The 17385-nt window shown below is 52.3% G+C and overlaps 1 protein-coding gene across 3 annotated transcripts in view; it reads left to right on the top strand.

The window, feature by feature from the left end:
- The first annotated feature begins 614 nt into the window (after positions 1-614).
- The window catches only part of ARHGEF18 (Rho/Rac guanine nucleotide exchange factor 18), a 79642-nt gene continuing 62871 nt past the window's right edge, over positions 615-17385 (top strand). Inside the window, exons 1-2 of one of the 3 annotated variants that reach the window (XM_064479818.1) lie at positions 615-1017; positions 14086-14207. In XM_064479818.1, coding sequence (XP_064335888.1) covers positions 14193-14207 — 15 coding nt within the window. In that variant the 5' untranslated portion in view covers positions 615-1017; positions 14086-14192. Of the gene's footprint in view, positions 1018-14085; positions 14257-17385 lie in introns of those variants that run through there. The other 2 variants (XM_064479820.1, XM_064479819.1) reach the window with 2 other exon arrangements.

Raw genomic sequence — 17385 nt, forward strand, 5'->3', positions numbered from 1 at the left:
TAGGTGTGCCTTGCACACACGCAGACGTGTCCGCGGGGCAGACCGCCCTGTCCTCACACCCCTGTGTCTTCTGGACCCACAGGTATCTCGGCACCTGCAGGCTAGGGAGCCCGTGTCTCTCTGCAGGGACCCACGTGCCCGAGTCCCCCCTGCAGCGGCCCTGCTGGAGCCAAGCCTGAGCACTTCTTCCTGACCCCACCCTGACCGACTTCAGGTCAGCAGTTGCAATCAGCCGTGATGGGAGTATTTCCATCACAGCAATCAGCAAATACTCCACATCTGGGGTTTCTGGGGTTTTTTCGGTCACTAGAGGTGGTTGTTGGGGGGAGGGTGGAGCTCAGGGGTGGGCATGTGCTCAGCAAGCACGAGGTCCTGCGTTCCATCCCCAGGACGGCCACTGTTTTCAAAAAGTTAAATATAACTAATTACCTCCCCCGCAAAAAAATTTAAATGTAATTAAAAAAAAAAAAAAAAAGAAGAAGTGCCTGTTACACCTTTAGCAGCTCAGCACGCGGCCCCGGGCGTGTGAGCGCCCGTGTGCTGCGGGCGCACGTGACGGCGTCTCCGCGCAGCTGTGCGTACCGTGTGCTCGGGTGAGGCCCTAGCGCCCGGTTCCTCCTCGGCAGTTGGTTCCACAGGAAGCTGCCGGGGTGGGGGGTGGGTGCTGAGGCTCCCCCACCCCTGCGCCCGGTGCCCTGCCCCGCCTCCTCAAGACACCCACACGGCCCCGGCGCCGGGCCGAGGGGGCGGGCTCCCCCCCTCTAAAGCCGGTCCTGCGGGGGGGCGCAGGCCCCTGCCTCCGCCGCAGCCTGGGGGTGCAGGCGCCAGCCAGGCGGGCACGCAGCTGAGGAAGAGGAAGCCGGGGCAGAGTTGGGTCATCCTGCGGTTACCCCGGGCCCTGGCCCACAGATGCTCCCCAGCCCTGGGCGGGTCAAAGCCCTGACCCTGGGTCGTGGGGGCTACAGGAGCCCGTAGCCGGGCTGGGAACCCACAGCAGCGAGGACAAGGCTCCGTCTGGTGAGTGACCATCGCCGGGGAGTGGGGGACAGGTGCACCAACAGAGACAGGGCGGCAGTGGAGCCTGGGGGACAGCAGACAGGCCATCCAGAAGGTTCTTCTCCACCTTCTTCTGGTCGGCCTGCTTCCCAAGTGAGGGGGGGAGGCTCTTTGACCAGCGTGTTTGTTCTGCAAAGGTCTGTGGTCGTAAGAGGTCCTCCCAGGGGGGTGGGGTCCATGATGGACGACAAAGCAAGACAGGAGGATGGAGTCCCTTGCGGCCAGCGTTTGCATGGGGGACAAGAGCCAGGGATGGATGCGGAGGGCGAGGGGATGAGGCTCCTGGTGGCAGAGTCGCCAGGAATGCTTTGCTTCTTAAACCAGAGATTTGGGGTGAAGAGAAAGGCCACGGCCCTCCCTGAAGCCAAATCCGAAAAGTGGGGCCAGGGAGTCTGACCTTCAAAGCAAACTCCCCTCCAGGCTGATGTCTGAGAGCCAGTCCTGAGCAGGGCTCCACCCAGGTCTTCCGAGGTCATCTGAGGAGGAGGACCCTCTGCCCAGGCAGCCCTCCAGATGGGAGTCTTCCCCGAGGGGAGGCGCCCCCGGGGGCTGCCGTAGCCTCACACAGCCGGCTGCTGCGGTGGGGCGAGGTCGGGGAGGAAGGCTGTGGTTTCTGCAGGGCACACCCAGGCCTGCTGCTTCTGCCCAGCCCCTGGTGCCAGCGCGGCCACCAGGTGGGTTTCAGGCACCCTGGGGCCTGGGAAAGGGGTCCGGAGCAGCCAGGAGGGGGTGGATTTGGAGTGCACAGCTGGGGCCAGAGAGGATGGAGCTGGTGAGTTAGGCTGGGGGTATGTCGGGGGAGGCCTTGAATGCTGCCCTCAGAAGCCTGACTCTCCACGGAGAGCTCCGCTGGCCTGGCCGCCTGTGGTTTGTGGGGAAGGGCCTGACAACCAGTGGCGGCCGAGGAAGCGCTGCCCCTGCTCTCAGCCACCTCTGAGCTAGCTGAGCCCCACCGTGCGTGAGTCCCTCTGGGGGGCTTCCTGGCAGAGGCAGGCTTTTCGCTGGACCTCGAAGCGCCGGTGGAATGTCAACTGCAGACCCATCAGAGTGTCTGGTCTGGGCCATTTCCCACATGCCCCCCGGGCCCCCCACCCCTGCCCAGGGCTAGACACCTGCCAGTACTCCGTGCTGTTACTGTGACGACAGGATGTCTGTCGGCCAGTCATGGGCTCACACCCCGGCTCCCCTGCCTCTGTGTGGCTGTAGGCAAGTGACCTCACCACTGGCTTTTTGCTTGCTCCTCCGTAGAAGGGTTGTCGGAGACCTTGCATGTGAAATCATGACCCGGTGCCCAGCGTGCAGTGGGCGCTTCGAAAACATGGTCAGCTGTGCTCATTCTCTCGTATTCTGTCCCTGTCCCGAAGGCTGGCTTCCCTGAGCAGCCCCTCTCCAGGCCACATGTGTGCATCCTTGGAGACTTTCTGTGGCACCCCAAGGAAGAGGGGTGAATGGTGGGTCTCAGCCTCTATCCAGCATGCGGGGTGGGGCTTTGGAAGAGTGCCAAACAGAGATGGCCACCACCTCCTTGGACTCTGCTTGAGGTTGGCTCTTCCTCAAGAGGGGTGGGGTTTCAGCATCCACAGGAGGGTGGGAACACAGCAATGGGGTTCACTTTGGAAGATCCCTTGGGACCCCCCATGGAGAAGCAGCTGGATTGAAGGGGAGAGACTGGGGACTGGGAGACTGTCTCAGGAGGAGGTGGTGGCCAGACCAGGTCAGGGCAAGGAGGGCACAGACTGAGGGGAGGACCGGGGACAGGACCTGGGGACTCTGGTGGCTCTAGAGAGGGTCTGGGTCGTTAGGGAGTCCAGGACAAGGTGCTGATTCCTACTTGAATGATGGGCTAGAGATGGGGGCTGATTGGTTGATTTCAGAAGAGGCTGTGTTTGAGATGATGGTTATTTAACTGCCTTGTGTCTCAGTTTCCTCATCTGGACTATGGGGGTGAGGGAAGCGCCACTACCGTCATCCTGCTGCGGCTGTGAAGGCTGAATGAGCTACTGCTGTAAAACCTTTGGACCAGTGCCCGGCGCACTCGGAGGCTCTGGTCAGATGTGAGCTTGTGTTGCTATTACTTCATCCCTGGGCTTCAGGCTGGCATGACCCCACCCCTGGCCTCCTAGTTGGCATCCCTCCCAATGCCTATCTTCTTACCTGTTCCCACACCTGCCCACCTGGACTCCAGGCTCACACAGTCTTCCAGGATCCTGCCTCTCCCCACCAAGAGGCGGGTCAGGGTGGAGCCCCTTCTGCCTGGACCTGGGCTGCTTCCACCTGGATCTCTCTCTCCTTCTCTCTTTCTCTCTCTCTTTCTCTCTCTCTCTCTCCCTCTCTCTTGACATGCACCTTGGGAGCCCTGAGCCTCTAGGAGAGGATTCCTTGAGGATGACATACAGGGGAGACAATAACAAAAGACCACATAGAGACCTATAAAGAGAAAACTGAGGAACCCCAGTTGTTGGAGCCTTCCCAACCATGTGAGCAAAGATGCCTTGTAGATGGCCCAGCCCCGACCCATGCCTGGCTAGGATCTCATGAGCAGTCCTATGCCAGAACCACCCAGTCAGGCCATTTGCAAATTCCTGTCCCATGGAAACCTTGAGAAGTAATGAAAGATGGCTGCTGTTTTAATCCACTAGGTGTTGGGGTGATTTGCGATACAGCAGTAGACAACCAAAACACCCTGCACTGCACCCCAAAACGTAGTCGCCTAAAGCCACAGCCACACATTTAGCTCACGGTTTTTCTCCTTCCAGGTTTATTGAGATACAACTAACGTGTGGCACCGCGTAAGTTTAAGGTGTGCAGCGTAACGATCCGTCCTGCGTACAGCACGAAATGATCCTCACACTGTTTCGTGAACATTCATCATTTCATAACAGATACAAAGTTAAAGGAATAGAAAAAAATTTTGTGCGTGGTGAGAACTCTTAGAATTTACTCTTTTAACAAGAGTAAGGTGAGGAATGCAGGAGGTGAGGAATGCAAACTTAGAGCACAACAGAGGAGGTGATATTTTTAAACCTCCCTGAGCTGTTCTCTGGATTTCTGCATATGCGTCTGGCTGTTTGTATATAACTGCCTGTTTGCGCATGTGTGCGTGTGAACGTATGTCCATCTGTTTGCGTGTTTGTGTCTGCCATTGTCTCCACGCACTGGAGAGTGTGTTTGGTGGATGTTGGTTGAATCGAGTGTGTGTCTTTCTGTGAGTGAAAGGTTTGGGGTCACCTACTCATAATAAGATAGCGGAGGTGGTAAAGGGGGAGCAGATGGGATCCCTAGGGCTACTGGAGAGAGCATGGAGTGGCCGAGGACAGAGCCCTGGGGACACAGAGTTTAAAGGTCACGCAGAGAAAGGAAGAGGAGCCAAGTCAGGAAAGGAGACTGAGAAGGAGCGGACAGAGGAAGAAGCAGTGTGGGAGAAATAGATTTCAAGAGAGTGTCCAGTAAGGGTGAGACTGAAAAATGCCCATTAGATTTAGCCCCGGCGAGAGCTAGAAGACTTGAGGAGATGGAAATAAGACTTCAGTGAGTGGTGGAGTCGAGTAGGTGTGTGCAGGTGAAGACAGAAGTGTGGGTAACTCTTTGAGAAGGGAGGGTGGAGGCTGAGAATTCCCTGAGGAGAGAAGGGACAGTCAGGAATCTTTCAGACACTAATGGAAATGCAAGAAAGGAGGCTTCCACCACCAGGGGGCAGCACTTGTATGGACAGGCGCTGGCTGGCAGGCACACAGAGACACAGACGTAAAGACAGAAACACGCAGACACAAAGAAACCCAGGCAGACACCAAAACCTCCTCACAGATACCAGAAGCAGGTCTCCCCAAGTCGCAGATGGGTGTGTAGATCCAGCCCCCCAGAGACTGTACACACACACACACACACACACACACACACACACAGAGGATCACAGAGATTTTTAAAACCACTGAAATCGTATCATTCAGCCATTTAAAAAAGGAAAGCTTGCCATTTGCCACAACATGGATGGACTTAGAAGGCATTATGCTAAGTGAAATAAGTCAGACAGAGAAAGTCAAATTCTATGTGATCTCATTTATCTGTGGAATCTTAAAAAATAGCAACAACTAGACTCATAGAAAAAGAGACCAGATATGCGGTTACCAGAGGCAGAAAGGTGGGGCCGGGGGCACTGGATGCAGGTGGCCAGAAGGGGCAAACCTCCGGTTTATAAGATGAGTAAGTCCTGTAGGTAACACCTGCTGTGTCGTGTGTTTGAAAGTTGCTAAGAGAGTAAATCCTAAGAGTTCTCACAAGAACAACAAGAAACCTTTTCGTCTTTTTTCTTTTTTCATATCTATACGAGATGATGGATGCTGACCAAACTCACTGGGCTGGTCATTTCACAGTACCTGTCAGTCTGGTCATTATGCTGCACGCTTTAAAGTGATACAGGGCTGAATGTCAATGATGGCTCAATACACTGGAGAAGAAACACTTAAATGCTTATTTATAGCCCCCCTCCATAGACAAGTTGACACTCAAGACTTGAAAACACACACTTGTGCTGGCACACAAATGCACGCCCAAGCATAGAGACAATGACACACACACACACACAAGCACTCAGACACTCACGCGTACCCGGGCCCACCTAGGATTCAGTCTATGCTTGTTTTCTGAGGACCCCTCACACTGTGCCCTTCGGCTCCTCCTGGGAATGTCTTGTCCAGCCGGGGTGAGAGCCCCGGAGGGCCAGGGAGGTGGGGATAGTGCTAAGGGCTTGGCCCCCCCCCAAAGCTGGAGTCCCCGGGGCCCCTCTGCCCCGGCCCCAAGTTCCCGTCAGCTGATGCAGCTGGCAGGCCCTGCCAGCAATCTCCGCCCCTCTTGCTGGCAGCCTGGCCTGGCAGGGATTCCCAGCCGATTGCCTTCTTCATCCCGCTGTTCACTCACTCACACTCTCACACACTCGGCCCCCATGGCTAGCTCGGCACTCAACCACTCCTGGCCAGCCCTCTCCAAGCTCTGGCTGAAGCGATGGGCCTTCAAGAGAGGTAAGGGGGCAGGCAGTGAGCCGCGGGCACCAGCCACCCGGGTAGGGCTCCCTGGACAGCCTGCCCACCGTCCCATCTCGCGCCTTCCCTAAACCTCGGGCACAGGCTCTGCCTGAGCCAGCCCCAAATCCCATGATCTCTGGCTCCTCAGGGCCCCCACAGAACATCACGGACTTGTGGGGTTCCTCTTATCTCAAGGAAACATCTCTCCAGGCTCAGCCAGGAACTGGTCTCAGGAGGTAAATTTGCTGCCCTGGGGCAGCCTGGTGGCCTCCTGCGGGGCTCCCACTGCTGTTCGCTCCCGGATGGCTGCCGGACAGAGGCGCAGGGAGGCAGCAAGAGGAAGGGGTTCTAGCAGACAACTCTCTTGAACACACACACGTCGGCTAGTAGCCCTCCTGCGTCCTGGGGCCTCAGTTTACCTCTGTGGGGGCTGGAGAGGCCCTTTTATTATATCCCCCAAGGCCTGGGTGAATTGCTTTCAGTAAAAGATACTTCTTAAATCTCAGCAGGAGTCTTTGAAGACAACAAGATGGTGCCCAAGGCTACAGGGCATGGGGGATAGTGTGATAAGAGCCCCTAGTACCCCCTGCAGAAGCTGAGTATGTGTCCATGAGTGAGTTTCCACGCAGGAGGGGAGCCGATGAGAAGATTCATTCGCTTGTTCATTACACACACTCTGGCTGAGACCCTACTGTGTGCCAGGCACCGTGCTAGAGGAGACAGGAATACAGGGGACCTGGAGGCTGGGGCTGGGGAGACAGAGGGCGACCTGGGGGTTGGGATGCAATGGAAGAGCGGTCATAATGGTGAAAGTTGCTGCCAGTTGCTAAGCCCTTGGGAAGCTGGGCTCAGAGAGGATGCATGATGAGCTCAAGGTCACACAGCAAGCACACACTGAAGGATGCGGGATTTGAAACCGGCTCTGTTCCAAGGTCACCTTTGTGGTGTGTTCTAACCAGAACAAAGCTGCCAGGGTGGGCAGCTGGAGGGCTTAGGGAGGCTTTTTGACCCACCAGTGGATGGCAATGCTAGAGAATTAGTGCATCGACCTTGGATAACCAAGGTGCCCACCTGGGACCCAGGTCCTTAGGAAGGTCTGCGCACTCCTGCCTGCCCAGCCCACCCCGCCTCCCTGCCCAGGCAGGTTGAGGCTTTGATTTATAGACTGGCAGGTAGGGAGAGTGAGTTGTGGGAACCAGTGGTGACTCTTAAACCCTTTTATGGCTGGTGCTGCGGGGGCTGCTGGTGGAAGAGGCTGCCTGGAACCTGAATGCAGGCTGATAGGCGGCTCCTTAGAGAGAAGCAATGAGGTGGGGAGCAGAGAGTGACTTCATAACAGCGTCCTTACAATCTTGAGCACTGGGGGAAGAAGGGCCTTTTTGTGCCCCTTTTAAGCAACTGTCTCCTGGGCTCCTGATGGGACCTCCTGGGGAAAAGAATGGAGTGGCTCTGGGGAGGCAGACAAGGCTGGGGAAGAGGGACTGGGACCTGCAGTGAAGTCCCTGGTCAGGGCCCCACTGCCCCTTCCCCTCAGTTATTCCAACTACCATTCTGGCTATACTTTTTCACTCATTCCCTAGGATGTAACAAGTGTGTGTATACTGAGTGCCTTCTGTGTCTCAACTTGGTTTCCTTCTTGTCTGGCTTCTCTGCCACAATTCTGTCTCCTTTCATCTACATTTCTCCCCTCCTCATTTCCTCAGAATGCCATCTCCCAAATGTAATGGCTCACTGCCACTAGGTCACTGCCACTCCACTTATCCCAACTACCCATCCATTCATCCATCCATGCATCTCCATATCCATCCATCCATTCATCCATCCAACCAGCCAGCCAGCCAACTATCCATCCATGTATCCATGTATCCATGTATCTATGCAGGCATGCATCCATCCATCCATCCACCCATCTAACCATCCACCCATCTAACCATCCAACTATTCATCCATCTAAACATCTACTTGTCCACCCATCTAACTAGCTGGTCAGCCAACTATCCTGGGAATTCATTGCAGGTCCCAATCCCCCTTCCCCGGCCTTGTCTGCCTCCCAAATCCACTCCATTGTTTTCCCATAGATCAATGCATTTGTGTATCCATCCATGCAGCTATGTATCCATCCATGCATCTAACCATCCATCCATCCATTCATTTAACTATCTACCCATCTAAACATCCATCCATCCAATCATCCACCCATTTATCCATCCAACCAGTCAACCAGACAACTCTCCCTTCAGCTAGCCAGCCAGCTAACCAACTATCCAACCACCTATCCATCTACCCAACAATCCATGCATTCATCCATCCAACCATCCACCCTTCTATCCAACCGTGTATTTACCCATCTACCCCTTCATCAGCTCATCACAGGGTAGCTTTGTGGTTATGAGTCCTTGCTTTGGAGTAAGAAACACCTGGGTTCACATCCCAACTCTGCCTCTTGCCAGTCTGCTGCGACCTTGGGCAAGACAGTACGTCTCTCTGAGCCTCAGTTCCCCTTCCATAATGTGGGAACTCAGAAGGATAGAGTACGCGAAGTGCTTGACAGGTTTAGCACGAGGCAAGGCATACTGGAATTGATCAACACACGTAAGATTTTACCACTTGGAACCTGGGATGTAAAAGTGGGTTGGATACAGTACCTGCCTTCGTGGACCTCATAGTCTGGAGCGGCGGTCAGGAAACTTTTTCTGTAAAGGGCCAGAGAGTAAATATCTTCAACTTTTCAGGTCATTTGATCTCTGATGCAACTACTGAACTCTGCTACTGGAGCACGGGTAACCGCCGTAGACAAGACGCACACGCGTGGGCATGGCTGTGTGTTACTAAAACTTTATTTACAAAATCAGGTGTTAAGCCAGACTGGCCTGTGAAATCCCAGTCTGTAAGTGAACAAGTAAGCCAGTGGAAGTACAGCAGGCAGTAGGAAGTGGTTGCAGATCAGCCCAGTGTCCTCTGGTTGAGACTGTCTGCAGAGGATCAGAGCCTTTGGGAAAGGATGGTGGGAACAGCCAGAGGCACGCAGGAGAATGGTGAGCTGGGGCTCATGTGTGAGGGGGCTTTGAGAGGGTAGACTGAAAAGGGTTCAGCATGTTGTTCTAAGGGAACTGGGGTCTACGGGGTGGGGAGCAGAGGAAGGGGAGTGACTCTCTGAGATGTTGTGCCAGGAGGACACACCAACCACTGGGGCAGAAGATGGCAACTGGGGAGCACTGATGCTTGTGGTCGGCAATTCTGCAGGAAAACCTCAACAAGAGCTGCCATTGTGTAGAGAGAGCAATAATGGAGGCTGACATTAAGACGGTGGCAGAGGCCAAAAGAAGAGAGGATGGAATAGAGAAATTTCATGGGGGTGAAGTTGACAGGGCTTGGTGTCCTGAGGGGCGGTGAGGAAGTGAGGCTCGTCTCCAGGTTTCTAGTGGGGTCACTGGGAAGACAGTATGGCCACACTGATGTGGGGGCACAGAAGGAGGATGGAAAACAATGAGTTTGTTCTTAGCAGCTTGAAGTTGGCGTATGGGTGGGAATATCAGGCAGGGATGACCAGAGGCCACTGGAGACAAAGTCTCGAGCTTTGGAGAGAGAATCTGTCACCAGAATCAGAGCTCAGTGTGCAACAGCAGAGTCAGGGCCTGGGGTCAGGGTTCAGTGCATGACCAGGGTTGGGGTTCAGCTTGTGGCACTAGGATGGATCCATGTCACCAGGATCAGGGCTCAGTCAATGACACCAGGATCAGGGCTCAGTCTATGACACCAGGATCAGGGCTCAATCTGTGACACCAGAATCAAGCTTCAGCCTATGACCCTGGGATACGGCCTCAGTCTGTGACACAAAGATTGGGCCTCAACATGGGACACGGGGATCAGGTTTGAGTGTGTCATCAGAGTCACACTCAGCCTGTTCCTGGGTCAGGAGCTTCCAGGTAAAGAATAAACTCAGCCCTGGTCTTCCACCTTTAGCCTTTCTATTCCAGACCTGCAGGGTGGCAGGTGTAAGGCATGAGGTTCTGCCTTTGGCCTCTACAGGCTGTGGGAGGCCTCAGGCCTCCATACAACCCCTGCCTAGGAAAGCAGGGAGACCCTGCAGCCTCTCCTGAGGCCCCCTGGGGACTTGGCTGAGGGATGGGACTGTCTATCCAGGTGGCTTCCCCTCCCCTTCCCAGCTCCCATCAGCCTCCAGGACCCACCCCCACGTCTGGTTTTTCTCCTCCTTCACAGCCTGCTTGTTTTGCTCCTACATTTCCCTGAGTCATAGATGCTGCCTTGGCTTCCGGGTGGGGAAGACGGGAGATGCGAGGCTTAGTGAGGGCAGCAGAACAGGGTCACTCAACCAGCCTGTGAAAGCAGTGATGGTGGAAACCACGGCACTGTCATGCACTGTGGCAGGCCAAGGGTGTTAAGGCTCACTTAGCTTTTTTTTTCTTAATCGAACTATAGTTGGTTTACAATATTGTGTTAGTTTCAGGTGTACAGCAAAATGATTCAGTTAGATACATATTCTTTTTCATTATAGGTTATTACAAGATATTGAATATAATTCCCTGTGCTGTACAGTAAGTCCTTGTTGTTCATCTATTTTATATACAGTGGTGTGTATCTGCTAATTCTATACGCTTTTTTTTTAATTGAAGGGTAGACGGTTTACAATGCTGTGTTAATTTCTGGTGTACAGCATAGCGATTCAGTTATACATATATGTATATATATATATTCCTTTTTCGTATTCTTTTCCATTATAGGCTATTACAAGGTACTGAATATATCTCCCTGTGCTGTACAGTAGGACCATGTTGTTCATCTATTTTATATGTAGTAGTCAGTACCTGCAGATCCCAAACTCCCAATTTATCCTTCCACCCCTCTCTTTCCCTTCTGGCAACCGTAAGTTTGTTTTCTATGTCTGTGAGTCTGTTTCTGTTTTGTAAATAAGTTCATTTGTGTTCTTTTTTTAGATTCCACATGTAAGTGATATCCTAGAATAGTTGTCTTTCTCTCTCTGACTCAGTCCACTTAGTATGATGCTCTCTTGGCCCATCCACGTTGCTGCAAATGGCATTGTTTCATTCTTTTTTAAGGAACCTCCAAACTGTTTTCCATAGAAGGCTCACTTATCTTGAAGTAAATGGAGCTGAAGCCTCATGTGCATCTGCCCCATCAAAGCTCAGTAAGGGGCCCCAGCATACAATTCACACATCAGACAATTCAGCCATTCAAAGTATCCAGTTCAATGGTTTTTAGAATATTTGCAGCCTTGTGCAACCATCACCATAATCAATTTTAGAACATTGTCATCACTCACAAGAGAAATCTGTGTGACTGGATAAAGAAGTTGTGGTATATTTATACCACAAAAAAAGAATAAAATAATACCATTTGCAGTAACATGGATGGACCTGGAGGTCATCACTCTGAATGAAGTAATCCAGAAAGAGAAAGAAAAATACCAAAAGATATCACTCATATGTGGAACCTAAAAAGGAAAAAGAGGACAATAATGAACTCATCTACAAAATAGAAACAGACTTACAGACATAGTAAACAATCTTATGGTTACCAGGGGAAAGGGTTAGGATAAATCTGGGAGTTTGAGATTTACAGATGTTAACCACCATATAAAAAATAGACAAAAAACAAATCTCTTCTGTTTAGCACAGGGGACTGTATTTGGTATCTTGTAATAACCTTTAATGAAAAAGAATATGAAAATGAATATATGGATGTATGACTGGGGCGTGATGCTGCACACCAGAAATTGACATGTTGTAACTGACTATACTTCAATTAAAAAAAATAGAAATCTGTATCCTTCAGTTACCATCCCATAATTCCCCATTTCTCCCCAGCCATAGACCATCACTCACCTACTTTCTGCCTCTAGAGATTCATCTACTCTGGACATTTCTTATAGATGGAATCACATAACATGTGGTCTTTTGTGACCGACTTCTCCTACGTAATGTCTTCAAGATTCATTCATGTTGTAGCGGGTGTCAAAACTCCATTCCTTATTGTGATCGGATGATACTCTATTGTTGTACATTTTGCGTATACATTTATCCATTTATGGAAACCTGGGCTGTTTCCACTTTTAGGCTATTAAAAATAATGCTGCCAAAAACACTCACGTGTAAGTTTTCAGGTGGACCTAAGCTTTCCATTCTCTTGGGCAAAGACCTGGGAGTGGAACGGCTGGGTGGTGTGCCAACTTTTTAACTTTTTAAGGAAGTTCCAGAATGTTTTCCAATCTCCTTGTGTGTTTTATGCATGCACGCATGTGCACATGTAACATCTTTCCATTTGTCTACTTATCAAACGTGTTTATTTCTGCTTGGGCTATCTTCTGCTTGTTCTCGTGACTTCCCAAAGACACAATTTTCCATTCAGAATTTTGTATTCTTTTTCTTAAAGAAGGCCCCTAAATTATACAGGTGTCAGAATTGGGGGCAGGGTGTGTACATTCACGGCTGGGACGAGAGGGAACGTGAGTGGGTACAGACAGCTCGCCTGCCATAGGGATAAAAAGGGACATCATTAACACTTCTGTCCGCCAGCAGCAATGGTGACAGGCAGGGCGGCCACAAAAATGTGTCACCCCATCCACATTTTTTGGAGGGTGAAGGGTGCTGGGTGGGTACGGTTAATCGTTACTTGTCTCAGTAGCATAAACCAGGACTGTCCCCAGCATACCGGGACATGGGGTCACCCAGCCATAGGGGATTCAAGCTAAGGAGTGAATGAGGACCTACTGGCACTTTGTCCAAAGGCATCACTCTCCCGTCCCCACCCCAACCTCGGCCCCTCCTGGAGCTGCTATGGCTCTTACTGCGAACGTGCTGCTCAGTCTCTCCGTGTATCTCCCCACCAGTCTCCTCGCCTCCACCTTCAACCACCTCCTCTAGCCTCTCTCCTCACCCCCTGGTTTCAGCAGAGCCCAGGATGTCCTTGGAGGGGGCCGTGGTGTGAAGGAGTCTAGCTGTCAAGGCAATGCAACACGATGCGCACGATAGAGGCACCGAAAGTGGAGGGTGGGCGGAGATTTGTGGAGCCAATAGGATGAGTCTTCGGGGAGGCGGTCCTAGAACACAAATGGGGGCTCTTAGGCAGTGGGTCCTGCAGGAGCAAGGACAAGGTACAGAAGGAAGATCCTGCTGGACGTCAGTGGCTGGACCAAGACATTCGACCTTCTTCCTGCAGGCGGTGGGGAGTCTCCGAGGGGACTGGAATAGGCAGGGGTGACGTGCTCCAGCTGCAGTGTAAGGGGCAGAGGATGGGGCACTTGTTTCTCCCACAGGAAAGGGCTTAGCCCAAGACCTGAGGTCAAGCCAGGGCACCCTCCTGACCTGGATGGCAGGGAAGGTGGCCAGGTCTGGCCAAGCATCCCAGGATTGAGCGCCATACACCCTGGGTCCTGAAAGGTGGGCTCCATCATATCCACCTTCCAGGTGAGGAAACTGAGGCTCCGAGAGGTGCCTCCCCGAAGGTGTGCAGCCATTAGTGGCAGGTCCAGGCCAGGACACGGTCTGATTGACCCCAAAGCCCTTGTTTTCTCCTCTATGCTGTGCCACCCCGAGGTCCCTGGAACTCAAAGTACAATGTAGGGGCAGAGGCACCATCAGAGACCCTCTACAGGTGGACACTGGGTCCTTGCATTCGGCCTTAGGGGCCCATTCTGTCAAAGGAGGGCTTTTTACTACAGCAGACATGGCAAATCGATTTCAACTCCTGAGCCAACTGGGATCAGCAGGAGATAGCTGCCCGGAAATAGTGTGCTGGGGAGAACTCCGGCAGGAAAGAGCCTTGCGATTAAACAGAAAATTTGCTGCGGGCTCCGGATGAGCGGTGGGAAGTGGTGGCATGTATGTTGGCTTAGAGATCATTGAAACCATCCTCCTCCACCACCCCATTTTAGAGATGAGAAAACTGAGGCCAGGGGGAACAGTGGCAGATGCAGAATCAGGCCTCCCAGCTGAGCCCTGACATCTTGTCCCTCCTTCTCTCCCACCCGCAGGCTCCGAGCCCAAGCCATGTGTCCAGCCCTTTGACTCTGAAGCTGCGGACTCGGCCACTAAGAGCAGCAGGGGAGCCTGGAGGCCTGAGCACCCAGACTTCTCCGCCATGGGGGATGAGCAGGCAGGTGTCTGACTGCTGAGACGGGCAAGAGCTGATGTCGCCAATGGCAGCAAGTACACTTTATTTAGCACTTGCATTTTACCAGGCACTTTGTGTGCATTATTTCGGGGAACCCTCATTAAAACCTGGCGGAGCAGGTTACTATCTCATTTTACATTTGAGGAAATGAATCCTTCCTGGAACAAAAGAGGGAGGGTGGGATGAGTGGGGGAAGAGTTGGTGGATGGATGGAAGGAAGGACTGACAGAAGGGATGGATGGATGGATGGGTGAGTGGATGTAAGGAAGAAACAGTGAAGGGAAGGAAGTGAGGAATGGATGGATAGAAGGGTGGTTAAATGGGTGCATGGGTGGGTAGATGGATGAATGAAAAGGGAAGAAAAAGCTCTCATGGGGAGCTCTGAGCTAGAACAGCCCTGCGGGGTGGTCCCAGACCAGGCTGAGGTGGCCAGGTCATTACTTCCCCACATCAATCAGTTGTGGCCCATGGGCTGCCCAGGAAGGGATGTGACTTCCCAGAAGGGGGCTGACAGCTGACAGCCATCTGCTGACAGCCCTCCCAGCCTCTGGGACAGCATGTCCTCACTCATTTTACCTGCACAGCAATCCTACAAGAAGGCAGCATTACACCCATTTTAGAGATGAGAAAACTGAGGCTCAGGGTTAGGAACTTGCCTGGGGTCACAGTAAGCTGATAAAAGCTATGCAGAGACACAAACCTTAATTAAGGCCTTTCTATCATTCAAGCCAAACCATCTGCCCCCCGTTATTTATTTGCTGTTTTATTTGAAACCAATTCCCTTTTTACATGATGAAGTGGAATCAATATGCTTGAAGTTGCTTTGGTGTGCTGTTTTTTTCCCAATATACAATGAGATAAATAGCTATTTAGATTTTTTTTTTAATGTTTATCCCTGTACTATCTAAATCTGCACGTGGTAAGCCTTTCTGCAGAGTGGAAATTCCTGGGGCGTCTCGCCTCTGGGTCTGCCAGGTGGGGGTTGGGGGGAAACCCATCCCCTAGGTTTCCCCAGGGTCCAGGCAGCAGGATTCTGGATTCATTGCATACTCTCTGGGGTGTCGGGGCCAGCGTAAGATGTTTAGTCAGATGCCTGGAAAGGCCCCCAATGGGCAGGCTCCCATTTCTCACCCAGGAGCTGTTGGAGGAAAGGGACGAGCTCGCCAGCAAAGGATGAAGCCACGGCCCCACCCCCTCCCCGTGCCTGCTGCAGGGAGCTGGGACAGCCTGTACCGCAGCTGCCCACCACCCCTCCGCTCAAAGCCCTGGCCGGGTTCCCACTTCTGCCTCCTGTGAGGGAGGCCAGATACGGGAGAAGGGGGTGGGGACGGCCAGCCCAGGCCAAGAGGCTGTCCTGACGTGTTTATATTTACAGGCAGATAAAAACCAGAGACACGAGGGAACCTTTGGGGCCGTGGCAGAGGAGACAGGAGTCGGTAGAGGTTGTCCAGGCACCAGTGATGGGTTGGAGTGATGTGGGGGAGGCTGCCACTGAAGTCACAGGAGGGCCAGGGGAACCGGGGCCAGAGGTGTGGGTATTTGGACAGAGACTGAAGAAGAGAGATCCTTGTATATGAAAGACACAGGACGCAGCAGCAGGCAGAGAGGGAGCAGCCAGGGACCTGGGAGGGAAACAAGATTAGAGGATGCAAAGGTGGGATGCAAGAAGGGGGCAGTGGAAAACAGTGGGCAGAGGCTCCAAAACTCAATCAGAGAATTGCAGTAAGATCCAGCAACCCAGCTGCTGGGGATCTACCCAAAAGAGGTGAAGGCAGGGACTCAGACATACGTCTTTCCGTGTTCACAGCAGCATTCTCCATGAGAGCCAAAAGGTGAAGGCAGCTCAAGTGTCCATCAGAGAGTGAATGGATAAACAAAATGTGGTTTTGTTTATAGCCATGCCATGTGGTCCATCCATACGATGGAATGTTACCCAGCCTTCAAAAGGAAGGCAGTTCTGACACCTGCTAGAATTCGGATGAACTTGAAAACATTATGCTAAGCGAAATAAACTAGACACAAAAGGACAAATGTGGTACAATTCCACTTACATGGGGTCCCTAGAACAGGCACATTCAGTGAGACAGTAGATTTGAGGGTACCAGGAGCTGGCAGAGGAGAGAACGGAGTGTGTGGGTAAGGACCTTCTTTGGGGGATGATAAAAAAAAAAAGTTCTGGAGATGGATGGTGGTGATGTTTGCATCACAGTGTGAATGTCCTTAATGCCACTGGATTGTACACTTAAGAATGGTTAAAATGGTGGATTTTGTGTTAGGTATATTTTACTATAATAAAAAACGCAGGAGTCAAAACTATGGAGAACTCCAAGGCGGAGACCCTGCATAGCCCTTATAACGCCCCTCCTCACCAAGCCTTAGCAGGGACCTCCCTCCCCTTAGAAAGACTGGCCATGACCAGCCAAATGGTCCCGGGGGACGCTTGCAAAATTGAGCAAATAAAATTCCAGGACACACAGTCAGACTTGAATGTCAAATATTGCAATGTTTGGAATATGCTTATACTAGACAAAAAATATTAGTTGTTTACCTGAAACTCAAATTTAACTTGGAATCCTGCATTTTCTCTGGCAACGGTATCCTGGAGCAGGAAGGTGGGGGTCTTTTGTAGAGTTTATGAAAGGGGTCAGGTCCGTTTCATGGGCCCTTCAGGCCACCAATTGGGACAGTCCATCAAAGGCTGCCTGAGAGCACATAGATGCATGGGGCCACATCTCAGGGTTGGTTTTGCATGGACCAGTAGGAGAGGCCCAGACACCTACCGACCGAACCCTATCTGAGGACACTGCTAACAAAGACCAGGAAAGGGACAGTCCCTGTCCTGCAGATCCTGACAGCCCAAAGTAGGGACACCTTATCTAGACTGAAGGAGTCAGGAAGGCAGCTTGGAGGGCACACCCAAGCTGGGTTTTGAAGGATGAATAGGAGTTCACCAGGCCACCTCTGGGTGGCCAGGGAGAAGAAGTTCTCCAAGGAGAGGAAGAGGCAGGTGGAGGGGGGGGAAGAGACAAATAGAATGGGAGGGAGAGAGAAGGGAAAGGTGAAGGAAGCAGAGGGAAAAGAAACAGAGGAGGAAGAGAGTGAAAAAGAGCATAAAGCTGGGAACCAGACAGATCTGAGCTTGAGGCTGGCTGCCTGTGTG

The sequence above is a fragment of the Camelus dromedarius genome, chromosome 27 (assembly GCF_036321535.1).
Source record: "Camelus dromedarius isolate mCamDro1 chromosome 27, mCamDro1.pat, whole genome shotgun sequence".
Classification (NCBI taxonomy): Eukaryota; Metazoa; Chordata; class Mammalia; order Artiodactyla; family Camelidae; genus Camelus; species Camelus dromedarius.